Source organism: Marmota marmota, unplaced genomic scaffold (genome assembly GCF_001458135.2).
Source record: "Marmota marmota marmota unplaced genomic scaffold, marMar, whole genome shotgun sequence".
NCBI classification, from domain to species: Eukaryota; Metazoa; Chordata; class Mammalia; order Rodentia; family Sciuridae; genus Marmota; species Marmota marmota.
Window position 1 is genome coordinate 9,429,972 of NW_026000119.1, and position 22,712 is coordinate 9,452,683.

A 22,712-nucleotide genomic window follows, 5' to 3' on the forward strand; every position below is an offset into this window, starting at 1 on the left:
TCTCACCGTCTCGGCTTCGGTATGTTGGGGTCCGGCACTCTGACCCCCCATTACCCCGCGGAGGAAATTCATCTTGTCGCTCGGCCACCGGCTTTACCAGCCCCTTGGGTAAAGAAAATAGGGCAACTTCCCCTGCCTTCTGCAGGGCCTGTACCCCTAGCCCACACTCTGCACTTCTCGGCGGGGCACACCACCACCACCTCCCACTCGGCGGCCGCTCCTGCTGCCTAAGCCCGGAAACAGCCGCCGCCGCCGGCCGAGATGCGCAGGCGCGGGGACGTGGCGTTACGTGGCGGCTCGAAGGGCGAAGGCAAAAGGGGAGAGGAGGTGAAAGAAGCCCAGTAGCAGCGGCCCGGCAAGCCCCGCCCACTGGTCAGGCCCCGCCTCCCGCTGCAGGGACACTCCTCCTCTCCCTCCCTTGGAGGATCGTTCTAGCTGGCCACAGCCACCCACGTGGTCGAAATCCAGCCCTGCCGGCTGGAGAGAATCTGATTAGACTACGCGTTTTGGCTCGCAGTGTGTTCAGTTGTTGCCGAACGGGACTTACTGCAAGCTATCAAATCTGGGTCTTATTTTGTTGAGTCGAAAGTGAAATTTTCCTTCGGCCAACGTGACAGGTAAGGGAGTCCCCACCCTGGGAGGATTCGTTTGGTTTTTCGGTTTAGAAGCACGAGCTTTTTGGCCTTGTGAGGTCCCATAAATTGCATTTCTTTACAGGGCTTTGTTTGGTGGTAAAAAGGGTGCTAGAGACCCCTCATTCCACTGCCACTGGAGGGCGCGTTTCTCAGCTCTTGCTATTCAAACCTGCTAAAAGGAATTCCTAGATCGAAGCACCCCGCACACCGCTAATTTTCAAGTGTTGTAAGGAAGCATCCCATCGCAACCTGCATTTAGCTTAAAGAAATCAGAAATTAGAAATAATTTTTTTGTTAAGTGTCAGTTTGGCAGCGAGGAACCATGTTTTATTAGCGCAATCTTTTCAGTGTTTTTTAAACATGCAAAAATGTCATCTTTCCAAATCAGAAAAATGCCTATTCTGTGAGGTTTCCAGGTACACGTTTCTGGAATGAGCTTGTAAATTTCTTGAGACGAGAAAGCTCAGTCAACTAATTGACTCATGCACTTCTTCACTTGGATTCCCTACAGGTCTCAGATGCAACATTTAATATTGAACTCGTCATTTTCCCCAGCCTCCCTTAAAGAAAAAAAACAAAAACCAATTCGCTTCTACTGCGTTGCCCTGCCATATTCAGTAGTACTACTGTCTAAATAATTGCCTAAGCCAGAAGAAAGAAACCGGGAGAAAAGACTTTGGCTTTCCACCCCCACATGTCCAATCAGTTAGTCAGGTGTAAGATTTCTATTTATAAAATATTTCTCAAATAGGTCCTCTGCTCTTGGTCCGCTCTGCCTCTGACTGTTTATATTCTTCTCGTCATTTCTCGCTGAGATTACAGCAATAGCCTCCTAACTAGTTTGTCTGCATTCAGCCCTGGCTTTCCTCCAGTACACTCTCCAGTCTACCAAACATCTGTCCGTGTCAGTCCTCTTCTTAAAATCCTCCAGTGGTTTCTCATTTTCTGTAATAAAATCCAAACTCCTTAGTTGGGTATACAGGCCTGTTAGGATCTGACTCCTGCCTACTTTTCCATCTCCTGCCTCCCCCATGTATCCTAGGCTTTTTTTCTCTTGTCTCAGTATGCCCTTCCCCTTTGTCCTCTTAATTAGGCAAATGCCTGTTAATTCTTTAAGCCTCAACTCTAGCATCATCTCCTGAAAGCTTCCTTGAAACCTGAATGCATATGTACATGCTCACATCTTAATACATGGTGGGTACTCAATAAAAAAATTGTTAAATCAAACTGTTAATGGCCAGACCATGTTATCCATTTTTATATCTCTATTGCTTAACACTGTCTTATAAAAGGTGGCATTAATGGATAAATGAATAAATCATCAAAAGAGTATATGAATATTATGCTGAGAAAGAGGGTCTTTTTTTTGTTTGTTTGTTCGTAATCTGTGAAGTGGAATTGTAGAGAATACACACCATAAAGGTTATGGTGAACGTTTAATTTTTTAGTGCTAAGGTTTTTCACCTGGGAGACTTTGAAAAATGGTAGGGGAAGACTGCCCAAGATGGGCTAGGGTTGTAGCTCAGTGTTAGAGTGCTTGCCTAGCATGTGTGAGGCACTGGGTTCTAATCCTCAGCACCACATAAAAACAAATAAATAAAATAAAGATTAAATGCCTTAAAAAATTAGAAAAAGAAAGACTGCCCAAGATACTGTATGCTATCCTGCAGTTTAAAACTAGAATCTGACATTTCGCTTCAGACATTTTCCATGGGGTATTTTATTGCACCCTAAAAAGAGTAACCAATAAATGCTCAGCATTTTTAATATCAAGTATTATGTACAAAGAACCTCACCCAGTTTCTAAGCCTTACCCATCCCTGAGCCTGACTGCACCCCATCATCAGGGATGAACTCTTTAGATGGAGGGACACTCAGAAGTATCTATTCCTCCTATTATTTGGTAATAAAACACAGTACCTAGACAATTTAGCAGAGTTGTTTTAAGGTACCAGCCTTGTCAAAATATCCTATTTTGTTTTAAACTTTGGTGAGTATAGTAGTAACAGCTTATTATGACTTTTTCTTCATTTGACCCATTTTTTTACCCTAACGTAACAGCATCCCCTGAGCAGGAGGGACTACGGGCAGAAGTAACGAACAATTAGGTACAGAGGTGATGAAATTGGAGCCACCCAAAATCCCCTGGCAGCACTCAGTCTGGGTTTTAAGAACTGGTGGATCTGCTCTCTACTGGCCTCAAGAAGAGGCAGAGAGGGTACAATGTCTAATTTGTCCCCCAATTAAGGTCTGAAAGGGAAATGAAGCATCACTACTAATGGACAAGCATGAAATGGACTCCTTACTTAACAGGAAGAATGTTACATATTAATCCACTTGCACTGGTTTTATAGTGGAAACCACATCTTATTTTGTTTGTTTTCTTTCATTATCTGACATAATTCTTAACATGGTAATTGCTCAAGAACCATTTGTTAAATAAAGGACGATATGAAAAAGTTGTGACTGTCTGACATACACTATTATACTTCTGACTTTCATAAATCTAAGCATTCAAGATATATTGCCATGAATCATTACAATATACATAATCCAAAATTTTGAGAGAATAATGATTTTCCTTTTCCCAAACCAAAACCGACAGATCATTTAACAGAATCCATTGGATTGATAATCCATTTTTAAAAATTGCTTCTTTCAGTGGTCTACTTTCCCCATCCTTTCATAACCTCCAGTGGAAAACTCAGCAAAAACAATGAAATATTATTGTGTAAGATTTTTAGTTGGGAGGAGGCAGTGGGGTGGAATGCTGTCTATATTTACTTAGGAAAATGAGTAGAAATGATAATTGGTGTTTGAAATACATCATATACAGGTTTTAAAAGACTAGTTACTAGAAAATTGGTGTCCAAAAACATTGTTGATATAATTATGCATTACTGTCAGCTAACGAAACAGCATACAACAAAATAAACAGATAATGATGAAGCAGCTGTCAAAATTCATAACTAATCAAAAAATCACAATGTCAAAAATGTAGTACTTTTCATGTGATAGGTTCTGTTCAAAGTGCTTTACATAAAATAATTTACTTAATCTTTACAACAAGCCTATGAGATGGATAGAGTCGTTAGTCCTGTTTTATAGGTGGAGAAACAGGTCAAGAGAGTGACTTGACCAATGTTGTACCACTAGAAAGTGGCAGAGCTGGACATAAATTGGCAGTCTGGCTCCAAAGCCTGTATTCCTGCGTATTACATTATCCTACCTCTCTATATTTGAGACAGTGATCATACGCTAAGTAGAAGGTAGCCTACAAGACCCTACATATTCTGGCCTCTCTGCCCTTTTGGCCCTTACACTGTTCTTCCTGTGTTTGTGATGCTTACTACTCTATCCACACGGAGGTATGACTCTTTCACCCTAGGGGCTGCTCAAATGTTACATAGGTCTTTCCTGAATGTTCTAACTTGCAGCCTTCTCATACTGTCTCCCTCTCTTCCACTTAATTTTTTCTCTGTAATACTTATTGTCTGATACATTTTCTCTATACAATATTTTCCAAGCCAGGCGCGGTGGCACATGCCTGCAATTTCAGTGGCTGGGGAGGCTGAGGCTCCAAGAGGATCATGAGTTCAAAACCAGCCTCAGCAAAAGCGAGGTGCTAAGCAACTCAGTGAGAACCTGTTTCTAAATAAAAAAAAAAAAATAGGGCTGGGGGTGTGGCTCAGGAGTTTGGTGCCCCTGAGTTCAATCCCTGGTACCAAAAAAAAATTCCCATATTTCATTGGATCTGCTACACTGTCAAGTATACTTCAGAGAAAGAAACAAAAACAAACAAACCCTGCCAGTTGTAAGGTGTGTTCTACCAAAAGATACATTCCAATTTTAGGTTTTATAAAATGGGAGCAAAATGTGAGTTGTAGGATTAATGAAATGTAGTGCATATGATTTTATATATTGTTTATATTCCTCCCCCACCAGAATTCTAAACCCACCAGAGGATAACTTTAGTCCTTTTGTAAATTACTTTGTCTCTAGTGCTTTGCACAGTATCTGACATATGATAAGCAATTGGTAGCTCTAGTGGTTGAATGAATTCCCCAAATGAGGAAATTCCCACTAGGGATTTGTGTACATAGGAGGAGAAATTCTACTGTTGGTAAGCACAGAGTGGCAACCAGACTTCCTCTGCAGAGTCCAAATCAGGGTCCTCAGAAAGTGTTATTGACATGCCAGTTTTAGTTTATGACTATTTTGGTGGTCTTTAATGACTAACTTGACAATTAACTTTCATTATACATAAAGATAAACATTTGTGGAGAAAAGGACTTGCATTTTTAGATCAGATGTCAGTCCCTGCAGGTAATACACTTTGCTTTAAGATATACTATATTAATGCAATGGTTTTCTTCTTCCTCTTCTTTTTTTATTTTTAAGACAGGTCCTTACCCGCCTAGGCAATTAATGTAAATAATTCTGTATAGCCTTCCAGATATAAAATATGTGTATATAATCCCCCCCCTCTCTCTTTTTATAACACAAGTAGATGTAGCACATTGTACATACAGTTCTTTTGTGGTGCTGGCAAATCAAACCCAGGGCTTTGCCTATTCTAGGCAAGCATTCTGTCACTGAGCTATGCCTCATACCCATTTTTCCTGTTTAATATATCTGGAGATTGTTTCATATCAGTAAAAATGAGGCTTCATCATCCTTTCTTAATGTGTTCTATGCAGCACTTTGCAAAGTATTTTAAAGCCCCAGGAATTCCTTAGTTGAGGAAGGTACAATAAAGAGGGTTTTAGGCCCCTATCCTGCTCCACTCAATTGATTTCATTTGTTTATACTACCTGTTTCATTTGACTAAAAACATTCAGGCACCCTGGAACACCACCAAGGCAAGGACTGGGAATAGTCGAGGTGTGGCATATACTCCAGAGTCCACACTTCCTTCTCCAACCTTTTTTGTTGTTTGTTTTTGTTGTTATTTTGGTACCAGGGATTTAACCCAGGGTACTTTACCATTGAGCTATATTCCCAGCCTTTTTGTTTTTTATTTTGAGACAGTGTCTCCCAGAGTTGCTTAGGGCCTCACTAGTTACTGAGGCTGGCCTTGAACTTGTTATCCTCCTATTTTAGCCTTTTGGAATGTTGGGATTACAACCCAGCTGCAATTTTTTTCAAAACAACCATAATTGTTACCTACCTCATGTGTTTGTTTTTAGGATATTATTAGATAAATATTAGCACTTGAAACATAGTGTAACTACTCAATAAAGGTTAGAATGAATATAAATCATCTTTCATATATATAATCAATTTTGTAACAACTGAACATTTAATGATATTACTTTAATAATATCCAACTCAACATTATTGGCTCCTATTTCTGAAAAGTCTGTTACTTCAAACATGGTTTAATCTGAGTCATGGAGACATTTTGTCCAAGATCAGGACTTTCACTATTTATAGACTTTGCTCCAAAGGGGGTTAAGGTAGTTGCCATGACCCACAAATCCTATCTCCAGGGTCCAAGTTCATCAAGGAAGATACCAAACTTCTTTCCTAATAGTCTCAATCAAAGTCCCTATGGATCTCATTGAATCTGATTGGGTCATGTGTCCATGTGTTGAACCAATTTCTTTAGTCCAGGGTTTGAGATGTTCTGATTCGCAATGAGTCATATGCTCTCTAATAAAGGAGTGGGAGTCTTCAGCTCACCTGAAAGCATATGGCATAAAAACTGGGGAACAGGGCGATTCCTCAGAGGAAAGCTGGAATTAAACCATGTCAGGAGAAAGTTTTATCAGGATAGGAAAAACAGTGGATGCTTACTCCATCCCCTAAGGGACTTAACTGCTTTGCCAATTAAAAAAAGATTTTTTTTTTTCTAATAGTAGCTTTTTTGTTTTGTTTTGGTGTTGGTTTTGCTTTTGGTTTAGGCACATTGGTAGTGTCAGTTCTGTTGCTCTGCAAAAGGTTCAGAAATTCATGTTGTTATTTAATAAAAGTAATTTTTAGGTTACATTGTATTTATATCTACAAGCAAGCACACACTTTTTTTTGGGAGGGGGAGCGGTGCCAGGGAGTAAACTCAGGGGCAGTTGACCACAGAGTCACATCCCCAGCCCTATTTTATATTTTATTTAGATACAGGGTTTCACTGAGTTGTTTAGCTCCTTGCTTTCGCTGAGGCTGGCTTTGAACTCAAGATCCTCCTGCCTCAGCCTCCCAAACTGCTGGGATTACAGGTGTGCACCACCGGGCTTGGCCACACTTTCTTTTAAAGTGTGATGAAGGTATATTTCCATTTTTAAGAAAATATAATATACAGAATTGCTTACTTATGAAACATCTAAATTAGGAAATCACATTTTTCAGTTCCAAAAGACTTTATATAAAGCCATCAAGGGATGAGTTGATCCAGGCCCTGGCACTCTTGCTTCCTGTGGAGAACTTGTCACTTCTCCACACCCATGTCTTCTCCCCTCCTATGCAGCTGGCTGAACAGGCAGATCCTGAATAGTCCAGATGGGATTGGAGTTTTTACTCTCCCATTCCATAGCTTGAGCAAAGCCTTTGAAGTTCACATTATTGACAAAGCCAAGATTCCATGGAATCTTAAGATGACTTATTATGGAGTCACTGCCATCTGTACCAGCAAGCCAGAGCAAGTTGCAGCTGATCTGTCTCATTGCCCTGAGTCAATGGCCCAAGTGGGGTTGGGTAGGAGGAGAGGTTAGCAAGGTTGTCCATCTCTTAAGATCAGAATGAACTCTTTCAAGGTAGAGTGGACCTCCAGGGCCAGCAGATGGTAGCTGACCTGGACCGGAAATTTTCAAAGCCGGCTCACATCTTCAAGGTCCTCTCATTCTCCCCAGTTTCACTTTTTTTTTTTTTTTTTGGTGGATCTGGGGATCAAATCCAGGGCCTCAAGTATGCAAAACAAGCACTGTCACCAAATTGAACTACATCCCTAGCTCCCAATTCCAGTTCTTTAATGAAGATGATTACAAGGTGCTAGTGCCCTGTGATTAGTGAATACACCATGCAGATAATCAAGGTGGACTCTGCTCATTAACTTGCAGATGTTAAGTGGACTATCCAGAACTGGCGTAGGCATGTGGTTTGAAGAAAGAAGACGGAGTTGTGCATGGACATCCTTGTCCACCAGCAACTCAGAAGATGAGAAGACGAGAGGTTCATAAGCACAGAGAGGCAAAGGAGAGATGTCTTCCCCTTGGCCAGAATTTGTCTCCTGAAGCTGCCTTTCCCAGGTTCTCCTAAGTACCATACTAGTTGTGGGTAGTTTGAAGAGCTTTGACTTGCTCTCCCCATTACTCATTTCCACCAACAGTACACACACACAAGGCCCAGGGTAGGGCCACAAAGTCTGTGAGAGACCCAAAGTGACCCATACCCAAGTCCTGAAAGAACTCCTTCTCCAAAGTATGTGATTGTGATTCCTAAATAGCATGGAATCCACGGTCATTGCAGCAGCCAGTCCCCCTGTGAGGGTGCTACTATCTAGATCTGGTTATAGAATCTGGGTCAGAGCAAAATGACTATACTGATATTTTTATGGTAGAATAAATATCAGATCTTTGTTTTTGTTCAGAATTCATATCATTTCAATCAGTACAGTAACATATTTACCACATTTTGTTTGAGCACATATTAGTGCTTCCTGTCAACTTCAGAAGAGACTGGGCGTGTTTGACAGGTCGATCTGGCTGGAATTAAGTGTATTGCAGCTGCTTTAGCTTTTCCTCCTGGGGTTTTTAGAGCTGCGGCTTCTGGGTAGCTGCTCATCTCTGGCCAGAACTCCCTACTGCCGTGTTTTTTTTTTGTTGTTGTTTTTGTTTTTTTCTGCCAACTTGGGGAGGATGGTCCTTCTTATGGTCTAACTCTTGTCCTCCCCAGCCTGATGAGCTGCTTTGTTCAGAAATCTTTACTCAGGGATCCTTTTACAGCCCCTCCCTCTTTTATTTATTTATTTTTGGCAGTGGTGGCTGGAGATAGATTTGTAGGGAGCTGAATGATAAAGAGAGGGTAGAAGGACTTTCAGGAGAGAGGAAGGAAAGGAGGAAGGGGATAAAGTGGTAAGAGAGAACCAAGAAATTGAATGAAATTGCTGACTAATAACTGCAACTAGAGTATTACACCCACGTAAATAGTTTTTTTTTCTTCTTCAGTACTTAAAATAGCTCAGTGTACCAGAATACTGAAAACAGATGTGCTTGGTTTCTTGAATTATTGATTCAGCAAACATTTGAGTCTCTCGTCCTCTGTGCCAGGCCCTTACATATGTCATTTTGGACCACTAGAAATTCTTACTCCTATTTTCACATAGAGAGAAGCTTGGGCCTCAGCATGATATGGACCAGAAAGGCAGTTTGTTTCTAAAACCTAGACAGACCTATGTTTTCATTCTAGTCCTGTCACTTTTAGACTGGCCTTGGGCAGATTACTGTCTCAGTTGTGATTACCATGTACTGCAACAGAAAACCAAACTAAAGAATTTCTTAGGGACTGGGGATGTGGCTCAAGCGGTAGCACGATCGCCTGGCATGCGTGTGGCCCGGGTTCGATCCTCAGCACCACATACGAACAAAGATGTTGTGTCTGCGGAAAACTAATAAATAAATAAATATTAAAAAAAAAATTTCTTAAATAAATTAGGAGGTAAGCAGTGCAGGACTAATATAGAGGCTCTAGGTTACCATCTGGGATCTAAGTTGATTCCAGTCTTTCTGCACAGCTAGCTTTGATATTAGTTCTTCTCTGGGTTATAAGCTGTTTCATCTCCACTTAGCAGTGCATACCTGTTTTGTGCAGGAAAAAGGATAAAGATGAAAGACAAAAATTATCTGCCACTGAGGGTACTCTCCCTATTCTTTCACCCTTTTAACTCTTTGTTTTGAACAAATTAACAGATTGCAAAAATCGTATAAAGAATTCCCATATGCCCTTCAACCAGATCCTTCAAATGTTAATGTTTTTATTCAGATTGCTTTATCATTTATATCTCTTCAAATATACACATTCCACTAAACCATCTCAGAGGAATTTATAGGGGCAAACACTTCAGTGTATAACTCCTAAAAACAAAAGCATTTTCTGAAATAACATGTAGTACCAGGAAATTAACACTGATTTATTGTTATTATCTAATCTACAGACCTTTAAAAATTCTTGCCAGTGGTCTCACTAATTACCTTTTTGGGAGGATTTTTTTTTTTCTTTCCCTAGTGCAGGATCTGATCTGGATTACATTTGCCTTTAGTGTCACATCTCTTTGGTTGAAAGATAATTTCCCTATCTTTCTCTTTCATTATCTTGAACATAGCAGGTCAGTTTATTCTGTGTAGAATGCCCCTCGATTTGGTTTTGTTTGATCCTGCTCTGTAGTTCTGTTCAGGTTCTTCATCTTTGGCAGGAATATTGTAAAATTGCTGTCCTCACAGAACATCCTTTCAAAAGGTACATGAGATCTATTTGTCCGATTACTAGTGATATTACTTGTTTTTTTAAAGTTTTGTCTGTCAGTCTTCTCCATTGCATAGATACTGTTTTTCCCCCTTTGTAATTGATGAGTGTCATTTGGGGAGACATGCTTTTTTAAAATATTTATTTATTTTTTAGTTTTCGGCGCACACATACATGTTTGTATGTGGTGCTGAGGATCGAACCCGGGCCGCACGCATGCCAGGCGAGTGCGCTACCGCTTGAGCCACATCCCCAGCCCGAGACATGCTTTAATACTATATAAAGACCCTGTTTGGGGCCGGGGATAGTGGTAGCAGTGCTTGCCTAACATGCACAGGGCCCTGGGTTTGATCCACAGCATGGCAAAAACAAAAACAAAATCCTACTTCTCATTAAATTTTCACCCACCAGTTCTCATAGTTCCTCTTTGTTGATTTTAGAAATTCTATATTCTCCCAATTCTTTTGGCACCCCTCCAGCTATACAACTAAAACTACCTCTATATTAGTCTACAGAACTGTTTGTGGGATGTTGCTGTTTACTAAAAGAAGACAGCATTATGTGTATGTTGCATAAAAACATCTTTGATTCAAATATCTTTGTATTTGGAAAATTTCCACCTCCCTTATTGTCCAAGACAATTGTTTTCTTTTTGGGCAATGGTTATTCATTTATTCCCCCAGTGATCATAATCAGCAGAGACCTGGGAGAGGAAAATAGAGAATAATGGCATTTGTTCAGCTTTATAAATAAACACAATCATGTGTTTATTGATTCTTTGCAGTTTTTAAAATATTTAACAGCGAGAAGGAACTATAAAAATCTTTCCTCTTCTGCCAGCTAAAAGAATTGGAATTTTAAAATTTCCTTATCACAGAGTCAGTATTAAATAACATGAAAATTTAACACAAATTGGCAACAAAATCTCACTTCATTTAACTGAGAATTTTATACTTAACTTCATGAAATAGTATCAGTACATGACAGAAATAAAAAATGACACCAGAAAATAAATAAATCAGGATACAGAACTGTATATACTGAATGATCACAGCTAAGTTTAAAATATATACACAGGAAAAAGCTTAAAAGGAAATGTAGTAAGATGTGAATTTAGAATAGGTACAAGAGTATGTATATTCTGATGGAAGGGTGATGTTTTTTTCTTTCTGTCCCATAATTTCCACCTTTTTTTTCTTCAAAATCACAAACAACGACATACTTATAAGACATATTAAATAGGGCTGGGGATGTGGCTCAAGCGGTAGCGCGCTCGCCTGGCATGCGTGCGGCCCAGGTTCGATCCTCAGTACCACATACAAACAAAGATGTTGTGTCCGCGGAAAACTAAAAAAAATAAAAATAAATAAATATTAAAAAAGATTCTCTCTCTCTTAAAAAAATTAAAAAAAAAAAAAGACGTATTAAATAGAAACACTTGTGGAAGAGAACACCATCTGGAGCTCTAACTAAACTATTAGTTTGCTTAGATGGAGAGTCCCAAGAAGCCCCATATTGCAGCTGATGCCTGAGCCCAAATTTCATCCTATCCACTTTGGTACCATCTCTTTATTCCTTCTTACTTTTCTTCCCTTTCTTTGTTATCTTTTGTTCTATTCCTCCTAATATAAAGATAGGTAAGGAAATTAATTATGAGAGAGACAGTTTGATATGGTAGGAACAACTTTTTTAATATTTATTTTTTAGCTTTAGGTGGACACAATATCTTTATTTTATTTTTATGTGGTGCTGAGGATCAAACCCAGCACCCTGCGCATGCCAGGTAAGTGCGCTACCGCTTGAGCCACATCCCTAGCACAACATTATTTTTTGAGGCTAGACAGACTTGGACTCTTGCTTCATTGATGAATCATTCAATTGAGCAGCTACCATGCCGCTGGGGATTTAGTGATGATTAAAACAGACAAAAGTGCTTTTATGGAAGTTATATTCTAGTGGGAGAAAACAATGATTTTGGATGTCCTGGTAAATCCCCTGGATAAAAAAAAAATCTGTCTAATCAACCAGATGATTAAATGTACCAAATTAAACCATTTAGACCTTAGTCTTTTGGGTCCACTTACATCTTTGTTTTTAGTTGTAGTTGGACACAATATCTTTGTTTTATTTATTTATTTTTGTGTGGTGCTGAGGATCTAACTCAGTGTCTCGCACGTGCTAGGTGAGCACTCCACTGCTGAGCCTCACTTAAATCTTTTTTGAAAATGCAAATATTATGGGGCTGGGATGTGGCTCAAGCGGTAGCGCGCTCTCCTGGCGTGCGTGCGGCCCGGGTTCGATCCTCAGCACCACATACAAAAAAAAAAAAAAAGATAGATTTGATGTCCGCCGATAACTAAAAAAATAAAAATATTTAAAAAAAAAAAAAAAAGAAGAAAATGCAAATATTAGTGGAAAGAGTATATCATCACTAGAACAGTCCTTTATATATTTGTATGAATTATTTCTGTCATATATCTTGAGAGCTATCTGAGAGCCATTCTTTGCAAGAGTAAACATTTTAATTGAAGAGAGGACCACTAAGGGCTATCCAGAAAGTATAGACTTGAGAATTTCAGAGTAGGCAGTATGACATTCCTGTGGAAAGAGGTGACTTAGGAAAGGCAAGAAGTATATAAAAAAGAAAAATGGTAAGATTCAGAGAATAAATTTCACTTATGAGTTTGCCCTGGGGGAAAACCCAGAAGCCTTCCCAGACTTTCTCTTTCTGGAGTTTGTTTTCTGAAACGGTGCCTTATAACTTTATTCAGGGATGTTTCTGTGGCCTTCCCAAACCCCTCATGTTGGCATATGCTGCTAAAATGTATCATCTCCTTTACAAAATTTAAAAAAAAATGAGTAAGAATCAATAATAAGAACCTGCAACTTACAATTTAGTGAGTCTCTGCCTCTTTTTTTTTTTTAATATTTTTTAAATTGTTGATGGACCTTTATTTTTATTTATTTGTATGTGGTGCCAAGAATCAAACCCACTGCCTCACACATGCCAGGCAAGCGCTCCACCACTGAGCCACAACCCCAGGCCTTGCCTCTTTTAGTATAGGGCCTCTTGTTCACATTCCCCACCTCCCCCGTATTAGGGATTGAACCCAGAGCCTATGCTTGACCACTGATCTGCATCCCCAGTCCTATTTATACTTTATACTTGGGGATGGGTTCTCATTAAGTTGCTAAGGTTTGCTTTGAGTTTGTAATATTTCTTTTTTTTTTAAAGATATTTTATTAGTTGTTGGTGGCCCTTTATTTACTTTTATGTGGTGCTGAGAATCAAACCCAGTGCATCACACATGTTAGACAAGTGCTCTACCATTGAGCCACAACCCAGACCCTGAGTTTGTAATACTTCCATCTCGGTTTCTGGAGTAGTTGGCACTACAGATATGCATCATTGCACCTGGCTTTCATTCACATTTTTAAAATAGCAGTTTGACAGAATTCATACAAATATATAAAGGATTGTTAAGCTAGTGATGATATATTTCCACTAATATTCGCATTTTCAAAAAAGATCTAAGTGGGGGCTGGGGTTGTGGCTCAGCAGTAGAGTGCTTGCCTAGTAAGCTGGGTTCGATCCTCAGCACCACATAAAAATAAATAAATAAAGGTATTGTGTCCAACTACAACTAAAAAGAAGGTTTTGAATATGTAGATGTTGATGAAACCTGAGTTGGAGAGGAAATTCCTAAGGCCTCAGTAGCTGAGAAAAACCACTTTAGTGTCAGCAGCTGATCACAGCAGGGAATGCCTGCTGGTATCAACTCTGAGGGTTGCAGCTGGCAAAGCCAGATTCTTCTCTACTACTGTTGAGTGGTATGTTGCAGCTCTTAATGAAGGGTTATGCTCTCCTGTGTCACAGCAGACCCCAGCAGCTCACCACCAATCTCTTTCTGGGTTTTTGTCTCAGAAATTAAAAGAATGAAATCCAAGCGGGGGTGGGGGGGTGGGACTGGGGATGTGGCTCAGGCGGTGGCGCAGCGTTCATCCGGCCGGGTTCGATCCTCAGCACCACGTACAAAAAACCGGGATGTTGTGTCCGCCGAAAACTAAAAAAAACGTATTAAAAAATTCTCTCTCTCTCTCTCATTTAAAAATAAATAAATAAACAAACAGACAAATAAATAAATAAAAAGAAATCTACGGACAGTAATGGAATCCAAAGGTGAAAGGAGTAGGATTTATTCAAGTGAGAAGAAAAGGGGGGCTGGGATTGTGGCTCAGCGGTAGAGCGCTTGCCTAGCGCTGGCGGGACCCGATTTGATCCTCAGCACCACGTACAAAAACCGGGATGTTGTGTCCGCCGAAAACTAAAAAAAAGTATTAAAAATTCTCTCTCTCTCTCTCTTTAAAAATAAATAAATAAACAAACAGACAAATAAATAAATAAAAAGAAATCTACGGACAGTAATGGAATCCAAAGGTGAAAGGAGTAGGATTTATTCAAGTGAGAAGAAAAGGGGGGCTGGGATTGTGGCTCAGCGGTAGAGCGCTTGCCTAGCGCTGGCGGGACCCGATTTGATCCTCAGCACCACATAAAAATAAAGGCATTGTGTTGTGTCCATCTACACCTAAAATAAATAAATAAATATATATATATATGCAGAACTCTTGGAGGATGAGAGAGGACCCAATAGCTGGTTGGTACTTAAATGTACTAGTCTAGATTCTCATATAGCTACTGGGTAGGGGTATCAAACAATGTTTATGCTAATCAGACCTTGGAAAAACACCAGCACTATGGGTCAAAGTCTATGCTAACCAGGTATGAGAAAAGTACCAATTCCGTAATCTTCTAATTGTTTGTGTCCTTTTAACCCTTGAGTTTGAATTTTCCTGTAACATCTGTTAGGGGCCACACCCCACCTCCACCCCTTCTGTTTTTACTACTGCTTCAGGTAGAGTAGTAAAAGGTTTGGGTGAAATATTTGGAATGTTTCTACAGTTGAACCTCATGGAGTGACCTTTACATTAAAAAAAAAAAAACAAAAAACTTTAATTGGGACCCATTAACTATCCTATCTTATTCACACTACGGTCTGTCATTTTTTTAAACCTTTATTTTATTTATTTTTATGTGGTGCTGGGTATCAAACCCAGTGGCTCACATGTGCTAGGCAAGCCCTCTACCACTGAGCTACAACCCCAGCCCGGTTCAGTCATTTTCACTTGCATCCACACCTAGTTCACCCTTCACCTCTATGAAGTCCTACCTCTATCCCTGTCATTATGAAATTGCATCACCTGAAATAAGGGAGAAGTTCCGTGAGTGTCTCAGGCCTATCTTGTTTAAAGGAACAGAAAGTAAGTTTTTCAGGTCAAAGAAGAGTTGGCTATAATGATACAAGGGAATCTTCAATATTATGGCAGTACTCATAAGAGCCTGGCCCCATTACAACAGATGAATCAACATACAGGTAGTGTGTGATTTGTGTGCCTCTTTGTCATCTTCATAATCTCTTGCCTATGCTTTTTTCAGTGCATCTCTTCTGTTCTCTTGCTACTCCCTGAGACTAGCTTTCTCTTCGAACTCAGAGCTTCTCTGCTACCATCTGCATTAAGTTTGCAGGTTGCTTTGACTTGCCACTGTGTACTCCCCATACATACTGAACACCCTCTCCCAGCTCAGCTTCTGGTGGCTAATTCAGTGTAACTTTGAGAATCTTATTGAGTTCAGGTTAGATCAGATGGCCATCCTGGTTCATTATCACTTGTGCTGTTTTTAAATCTTGGATTTCAGAGTGAAAGTGGGGAGAGAGACAGAAATCTGATATATCTGTTGTGAAGAACTTTGGAATGATCAGTTTCACCTCCGAAGCAGAGTGTTTGTTGGTATAATTTCTTAACAATAATTACCATGAATGATCCCTGGTACTAAGCACCTTACATATGTCGTCTCCATTAACTGTCCTAGCTCCACTACTCTTTTATCCCTTTTCCTGCTGGAGGAAACTACTGAAGGTGACAAAAATCAATGATTAGGATTTGACCTGAGATTTTTCTGTCTGCTCAGCCTGTGCCCTCTCCACTTTTCCATCCCTCGTCTTTGACTGCTCCAACAACTGTCCTTATTTAAATCTGGTCAGAGTAACTTACTTCCTTAGCTAAACTGACTCACCTTGGGGAAGTACATGATTTGTGAGGTAGGAAAATTAACCAATGGGTTACAAAGACCCATGTAGCCACAGCATTTTCCAGTTGTTTTTAGTTTGACATTTGTGATCTTGCCTGAACTCATGGAGACAGGAGAAACTGCCCTCTTGGTTTCTCATGTTGAATTACCTACCAACCTAAAAAACCATCCAAACATACCTCACATTTTGTCATTAATATAAGGTATTGTTAATATTCAGTAATAGCATAGTGCCTGGAACGTGGTTAGATGTTTGATAAGCTTTTCTTTATTTTTTTCCTTTAAGCCCAACTAGCCAATATTAGCTTATATCCTCCCATAAAATTGAAGCCAAAGTCATCAGAGTTGATTTGTTTTTATGTAAGCTAGAGTTCAGGGTAAAATGAAGGAGTTGAAGGACTCATAATAGGTTAGTAACCTTTAGAATATAAAACACTACATTTTTTAGCTGAGCATAATGGTACATGCCTGTAATTCCAGCTACTCAGGAGGTTGAAGCAGGAGGATTACAAAATTGAAGCCAGCCTTGGCAATTTAGTGAGACCCTGTCTCAAAATTTTAAAAAATTTTGAAAGGGGAGGGGGCTGGGAGTGTAGTTCAGTGTTATTATCGCCCCTGGGTTCAGTCCCCAGCTTTACAAAACAAACAAACAGAAAAATCCTGCACTTTTAAAAATAAAACCAAAGACATGGACTTCCTTTTCTTCATTTGAACCCAGGACCTTGCACATGCTATGCAAGCACTTTGTCACTGAGTTATATCCCCAGCTCCAAACTTTAAACTTAATAGAGAAGATCCCAGTGAAGAGGATGAAGTGGACATAATATCATCCCTCTCTTCCTCAAGATGTATGTACCCTTTCCTCAAGTCTCACAAATGACAGCCACCACCAGCATGTTGGCCTCCAGGAGGCACTGTTTCCCTGTACAGCTGTGGCCTGAATCAAGTCTACAACTGCCCTGAATTCTAGCTGCTAGGGAATATATTCCATAGGGCAGGAAGCGCAGAGGCTGAGAGTGACGTCAGTCTAGATAATCTGATCATAAGGGTTTATTTATCCTCAGCTGTGGCTCATTGGAGATCCTTCTTCTTGACTAATGGACTATTCATGTGGACTGGTCCCTTCTTACTTCCAATATGCAGAAGTCTTTTGTCAGCCCTGATGCTGGAGGCTGGAGTAAAGCAAAACATGTAATTCCCTTCTCATAGCCAAGTCTAGAGGGGAGAAAGGTAGTCACCTAGATTCCTCAAGACCAGGCCACGAGAGGAGTCTTGACAGCCTTCCCTAGTTTTGTGGTTTACAGATGAGAGGATGCTTCCCTGGCAACACCTGTCCTCCAGAGGGCAGTCATCTCAGCACATAGCATAGTCCAAGCCCTTTGATAACAGAGGGCCTACTCGTTACATGTATGTTTGAATTTACTATGAAACAAATTTTTATTTTATATAGACATTGGCTGAAGAGCAGCCAGTACTGATAGTAACAGTAGTTAACAAAAATCAATTAGCTAGTTCATTAAATTAGGATATTTACATTTTTAAATTTCAAGATTAATATTTAAAGTTGAATTATTGATTCTGCTTTCCCTAAATCCAGTGTTACTAAAAATAAATGTCACAAAAATTGAAAAATATTTGATTTGTTTTGTTTTTTTTGTTGTTTGTTTGGTGTGTGTGTGTGTGTGTGTGTGTGTGCACGCGCGCATGCGCGCGCTGGGGATCAAACTCAGGGCCTCCAGTATGCTAGGCAAATGCTGTTCACAAGGCCATTTTAGTTTCATAAAATGTTTGTTTGACAGGCCTAAGAGCTACTCAGCATTTTAAAAAATGGGTTTGTTAAACCATAGGATTATAGTTGAACTAACCATTAATGATCCTTTACAGAAAAAAACGTGATTAACATCCTCATTCATCAATTTGATTCATCAGTTTCTTCACCCTAACCTGTTTGTGGATGTGTAGTTTTATCTGGGGACAGGAGAATCATGTGTCTCAGATATACCCGTCTTTTATTACATTCTTCTCTCGTTAAACGTATTTACACTTATGGACTTGATTATTTATGTATGTTTTTTATTTCCCTCTTGCTGTTAAGGTTTAGCTTCAGCTCACACTGATAATTAGGATAGTCATTTTCATGCTGATTTGTTCCTTGTGACCTAAGGTGGATCTCTGGTAGTAGACAAAGTTGATTGTGGTCAGGACATTGTTCTAAAGACTTTTTTTTTTGTATTGTCATCATAAGGGAGTTCAAGGAGGTCTCTCTAGAAGCAGTGGAGACCTCTACCCCAACCGTCCAGGTGCTTGACATGTTGTTAACAATACAATCTAAGGATGTATCAGGTTTTAGCAAAGAGGAAGAGCTTTATCTGAAAATGAAAGGCGAAGCTACACATTCTCAGAGAAAAAATGTGTGGGATATCTTGTGAGTGATAAGTGGTTCTGGGGTCTACGCCTTTTTTTTTTTTTTTTTTTTTTGGTGCCAGGGACTGAACCCAGGGGCACTTAACCACTGAGCTACATCCCTAGCCCATTTGAGACAGGGTCTCACCAAGTTGCTCTAGGGCCTGGCTAAGTTGCTGAAGCTGACTTTGAACTTGCGATCCTTCTCCTCCTGCTTCAGCATTCTGAGTTGCTGGGATTACACAGCCAGCAATGGCTCTTCGTTTAAAGGAAACTTGGTTGGTCGTGGGAAGACCTGTGGGAACAACCTCAGCCTGGTGAACTCAGTTCTTTGGTCATGGATCCAAGATTTTTAGCGTGGTCTGGTCTTCTAGGATCTTCAGGTTGCTATTGTCTCTTTTATTTAGATAATGTTTGGAATGTGCCTATATTATACATTTCTTAAAATACATCTCCCTTTGCTTTATCTAATCTGAAAATGCATCGTGTAAGCGCACTAAAACAAGGCAGTTTTCACAGATGAGTGAATGTATGGTGACTTTACTCTAATCATGAGGCTTTTAGATTTAAAGCTACAGTTTCTTTTTCTTCTCCTTTTGTTTCCTTTCTACCTACCTTCTATTTATTTCTTCTATTCTAGCTCAGTATTAGCTAAAAGTAACCACCCTACAGAGAGACATTGTTGATGTAGAAGGACACCTGCCTGTGGAACCAAAGCAGCCTGGGACTAGGGGTCTGCACCACTGATCCTGGCAATCCTGCAGGAAGGATTTCAAGAGAGTTGTACATAGTAGCAGTTTATTAGAAAGATGGGGAACACACATGTTCAGGACTGAACAGGTCAGCCCAGGGAGGTCCACATAGGCCTTACAAAGTCCTTGTTTTTAAAGACTGAACTTGGAAACCCTCCTGCTCTGAAATAAGCAGCAGCACATGCTGACTCCAGAAGCCTCCTTCCCCTTTGACATGATAAGGAAGGCTCAGGGAGGCTCTGGGACTGGAAAGAAGGGAAAATCTGTGAAACTCCTGGAAGTGAAAACCTTTTGAAACCTGTGAAATTTTATCCTAATGTATCCCTTTCCCCGTCTAAAATCTCTCTTCTCTCAGAGATTTTGGAGATGGAACTTTTTAAACAATGAAGTTTTCTTCATCTTTCCTCCAAGCTGGCTTTGAATATAACCTACTTTCCTACCAATTTGACTCTGAATATCTCTGGAGCAGAGAGAATTATGGTTTAGTTTCCTTATCCCTCGGGGCTGGTATTAGAACTGCCTGGTAACAGGTTTTTTTGTTTTTTTTTTTTGTTGTTGTTCTTCCTACTTTGATGAAGTTCTCTATTATCCTCAGTCCTGTGACCTGTGGACTCTCTGATTTTCTCCCTGTAAGTTATTACCCTTTACTGTCTGTCCTTTCCCCTACTACCTGCTCATGGCTGCTGACCTACCTAACATTGTAATGCCCATTATAGGATCATTGGTCTAAGATTACACTGCTAGCAAGTGGCAGAGCTTGGGACTGAAAAAAGTCTAGCTCCAGAGATCATAATAGTATATAAGAATAGACAATATTGACTGGATGCGGTGGTGCACATCTGTATTCCTAGAGGCTTGGGAGACTGAGACAGGAGGACCTTGGTTCAAAGCCAGCTTCAGTAAAAGTGAGGCACTAAGCAACTTAATGAGACCCTTCCTCTAAATAAAATACAAAATAGGGCTGGGGATGTAGCTCAGTGGTCAAGTGCCCCTGAGTTCAATCCTCAGTACCTCCCTGCAAAAAAAAAAAAAAAAAAAAAAAGAATAGACAATATTGCCTCAATATCTAGATTTATTAAAAAATCTGAAGTTCAAGTCTAAGTAGAATCTTTGAATCTTTGAGTAGCCAAAGAACTCACCTGTGAATTTTATCTTGTTACTTTACTTCCTTGAGCCTTTCTTTATCTGTAAGATGGAAATAATACATCAAACCTTATGGAATTGTTATGAGGATTAAATAAGAGGGAGAGAGAGTGAAAGATCAAGAGTAAGAAGAACTAGAAATAGTATCTGGCATGTAGCAAGTGTTCATTATCAAAGCCCTGTTCCTCTGCTCAATAATCGAGTACTGTCATCCTCATTAACATCATCATCGTCATCCTTATCCATGAGTTTTTTCAAATATATATATATAGATGAACCCTTATTTTATTCACTTATTTATATGCAGTGCTGAGAAGTGAACTCAGTGCCTCACACATGCTAGGCAAGCACTCCACCACTGAGCCACAACCCCAGCCCTCATCCTCCATGAGTTTTAAGGACACTAAAACTTCATGGCATCTCCTTGTCTGTAGATGTCAAGAAGACTTTATGCTTTTTCCTTCTTCACAGTCCTTTTTCACAGTATTTGCTTCCCCTCTACCTCCTCTTTTTAGAGACCCTGCCAAGTTCATTTAAGAGATTCTGGCTGTGGAAGAACCTTTCCACTGGAAGGCCTTTCCACTCCTTAACCCCAGGAATCCTCTGCCCCCAACTCAGTCCCAACCTGCCCTCACACTCCTTACCTCCTTATCTCCCCAACCCCCAACCCCCAACCCCCCACCGCCCAGCCTGGCTTTCTCAGCTATAGCTGGGCAGAGTGTCCTCTTCTCTGGCTCTCAACCTGACAGCACTGACCTGCATAGGCCTTTCATTTGTATTTTTTAAACTAAGCTTCACAGTTTATCACCAATGGGAAATAGACTGGAGAAAATACACAGAACAATCCCTGGAAAGTACAAAGGTGACTTAATTTGCTCTGGTCTATAATTCCTGACTTCTTGAAACAGTAAAACAGGAATTCCTGCAGGTTGCTACCTTGTTTCTCTGTGTAGATCTGTACCTCCCTGCAGCCTGAAGGTGCAGCCCAGGCTTTTGTGGGTGTTCTCTTTTCTGAAGTGAGCAATTTACATCTCTGAGGAAGCTCCAAACGGTGAAAGTCAGGCAGTTGAATGTATAAATGATTCTGTTAGGGAAATTATCCCTTCTCTGCAGCACTGACTTTAGATCTCTGGAAAGGCCTAGAGGTCCAAATTTTAAAAATATAACCTTCATAGAAATCATATAGGATTATAAATTTTGCCTAAGATCTAAAATTTGTTAGTTACTGAAAACTGGTCAAGCTGAGGTTTAAAAGAGGCAGTACAGAAAATGCAGGCATCAGGTGGGTAGGGAGGAATGGAGCAGAGCACATTTTGAAAACTGAAAGATCTTTAATAAATGATTCTTTTTTTTTTTTTTTTTAGTGCTGGGCACCAAACCCAGGGCCTTATCCATACTCGGCCTTGAGATACACAAGAAGTGTTGCCACAAAAGAGAATTATATTTAGGTTGAAACTGTCTTTTAATGAAACACATAAGAGAATGAAATGACCTTCAGTGACATCTTATGAGTCAAATGAATAGCAAAAGAGGGGAGGAAAAAGAAAACTTTCTGGTTTCTCTGTTGGCTAACAGCCCTCTGTAGTTCCCCACTGCCCTTGATAAAATGAAAAATATTTGATTTAGGGCTGGGGATGTAGCTTAGCTCATCTACCTAACATACAGGAGGAGCTGGGTTCAATCCCCAGCCCTGTAAGGAAAAAAAAAATCATGTATAAAGATCTTTTAGGGGCTGGGAATATGGCTCAAGCAGTAGCGCGCTCACCTGGCATGTGTGTGGCCCAGGTTCGATCCTCAGCACCACATACAAAGAAGTTGTGTCCGCCGAAAACTTAAAAGAATAAATAAATATTAAAAAAAATTCTCTCTTTCTCTCTTAAAAAAAAAAAAAAGATCTTTTAGCCCTCAAAATTTACCCTGCTTCCTCCATCCCTTCCAATCTACCTTGTCTTTGCACTGATTCTTTTTTTTTTTTCCTCCCCTTGGTACTGGAGATTAACCCAGGCTTTTGAGCACATTCCTCACTCTTTTTATTTTTATGTTTATTTTTTTGGTACTGGGAATTGAACTCAGGACTTGGTGCATACTAGGCAAGCACTCAGCCCCTCTTTTTAAAAAATTCAAGACAGCTTCTTGGTAAATTGCAAGAGGCTAACCTTAAACCTGTGATTGTCCTGC

At 40.0% G+C, this 22,712-nt stretch overlaps 2 protein-coding genes across 4 annotated transcripts in view; one reads left to right on the plus strand and one right to left on the minus strand.

Annotated features, from left to right (window-relative positions):
• Uso1 (USO1 vesicle transport factor) overlaps positions 1-298 on the minus strand; it is a 61,366-nt gene extending 61,068 nt beyond the window's left edge. For 2 of the 3 annotated variants that reach the window (XM_048784835.1, XM_015499286.2), the window contains exon 1: positions 7-272. Coding sequence is in view for 2 of the 3 variants with exons in the window: in XM_015499286.2 (XP_015354772.1) it covers positions 7-72 (66 nt within the window). In the remaining variant the exon portion in view is untranslated. Of the gene's footprint in view, positions 1-6 lie in introns of all 3 variants that reach the window. The other variant, XM_015499287.2, reaches the window with a different exon arrangement.
• A 169-nt stretch (positions 299-467) lies between these two features.
• G3bp2 (G3BP stress granule assembly factor 2) overlaps positions 468-22,712 on the plus strand; it is a 90,141-nt gene continuing 67,896 nt past the window's right edge. The window contains exon 1 of the mRNA XM_048784837.1: positions 468-617. The gene's annotated coding sequence lies outside the window, so the exon portion shown is untranslated. The remainder of the gene's footprint in view (positions 618-22,712) is intronic.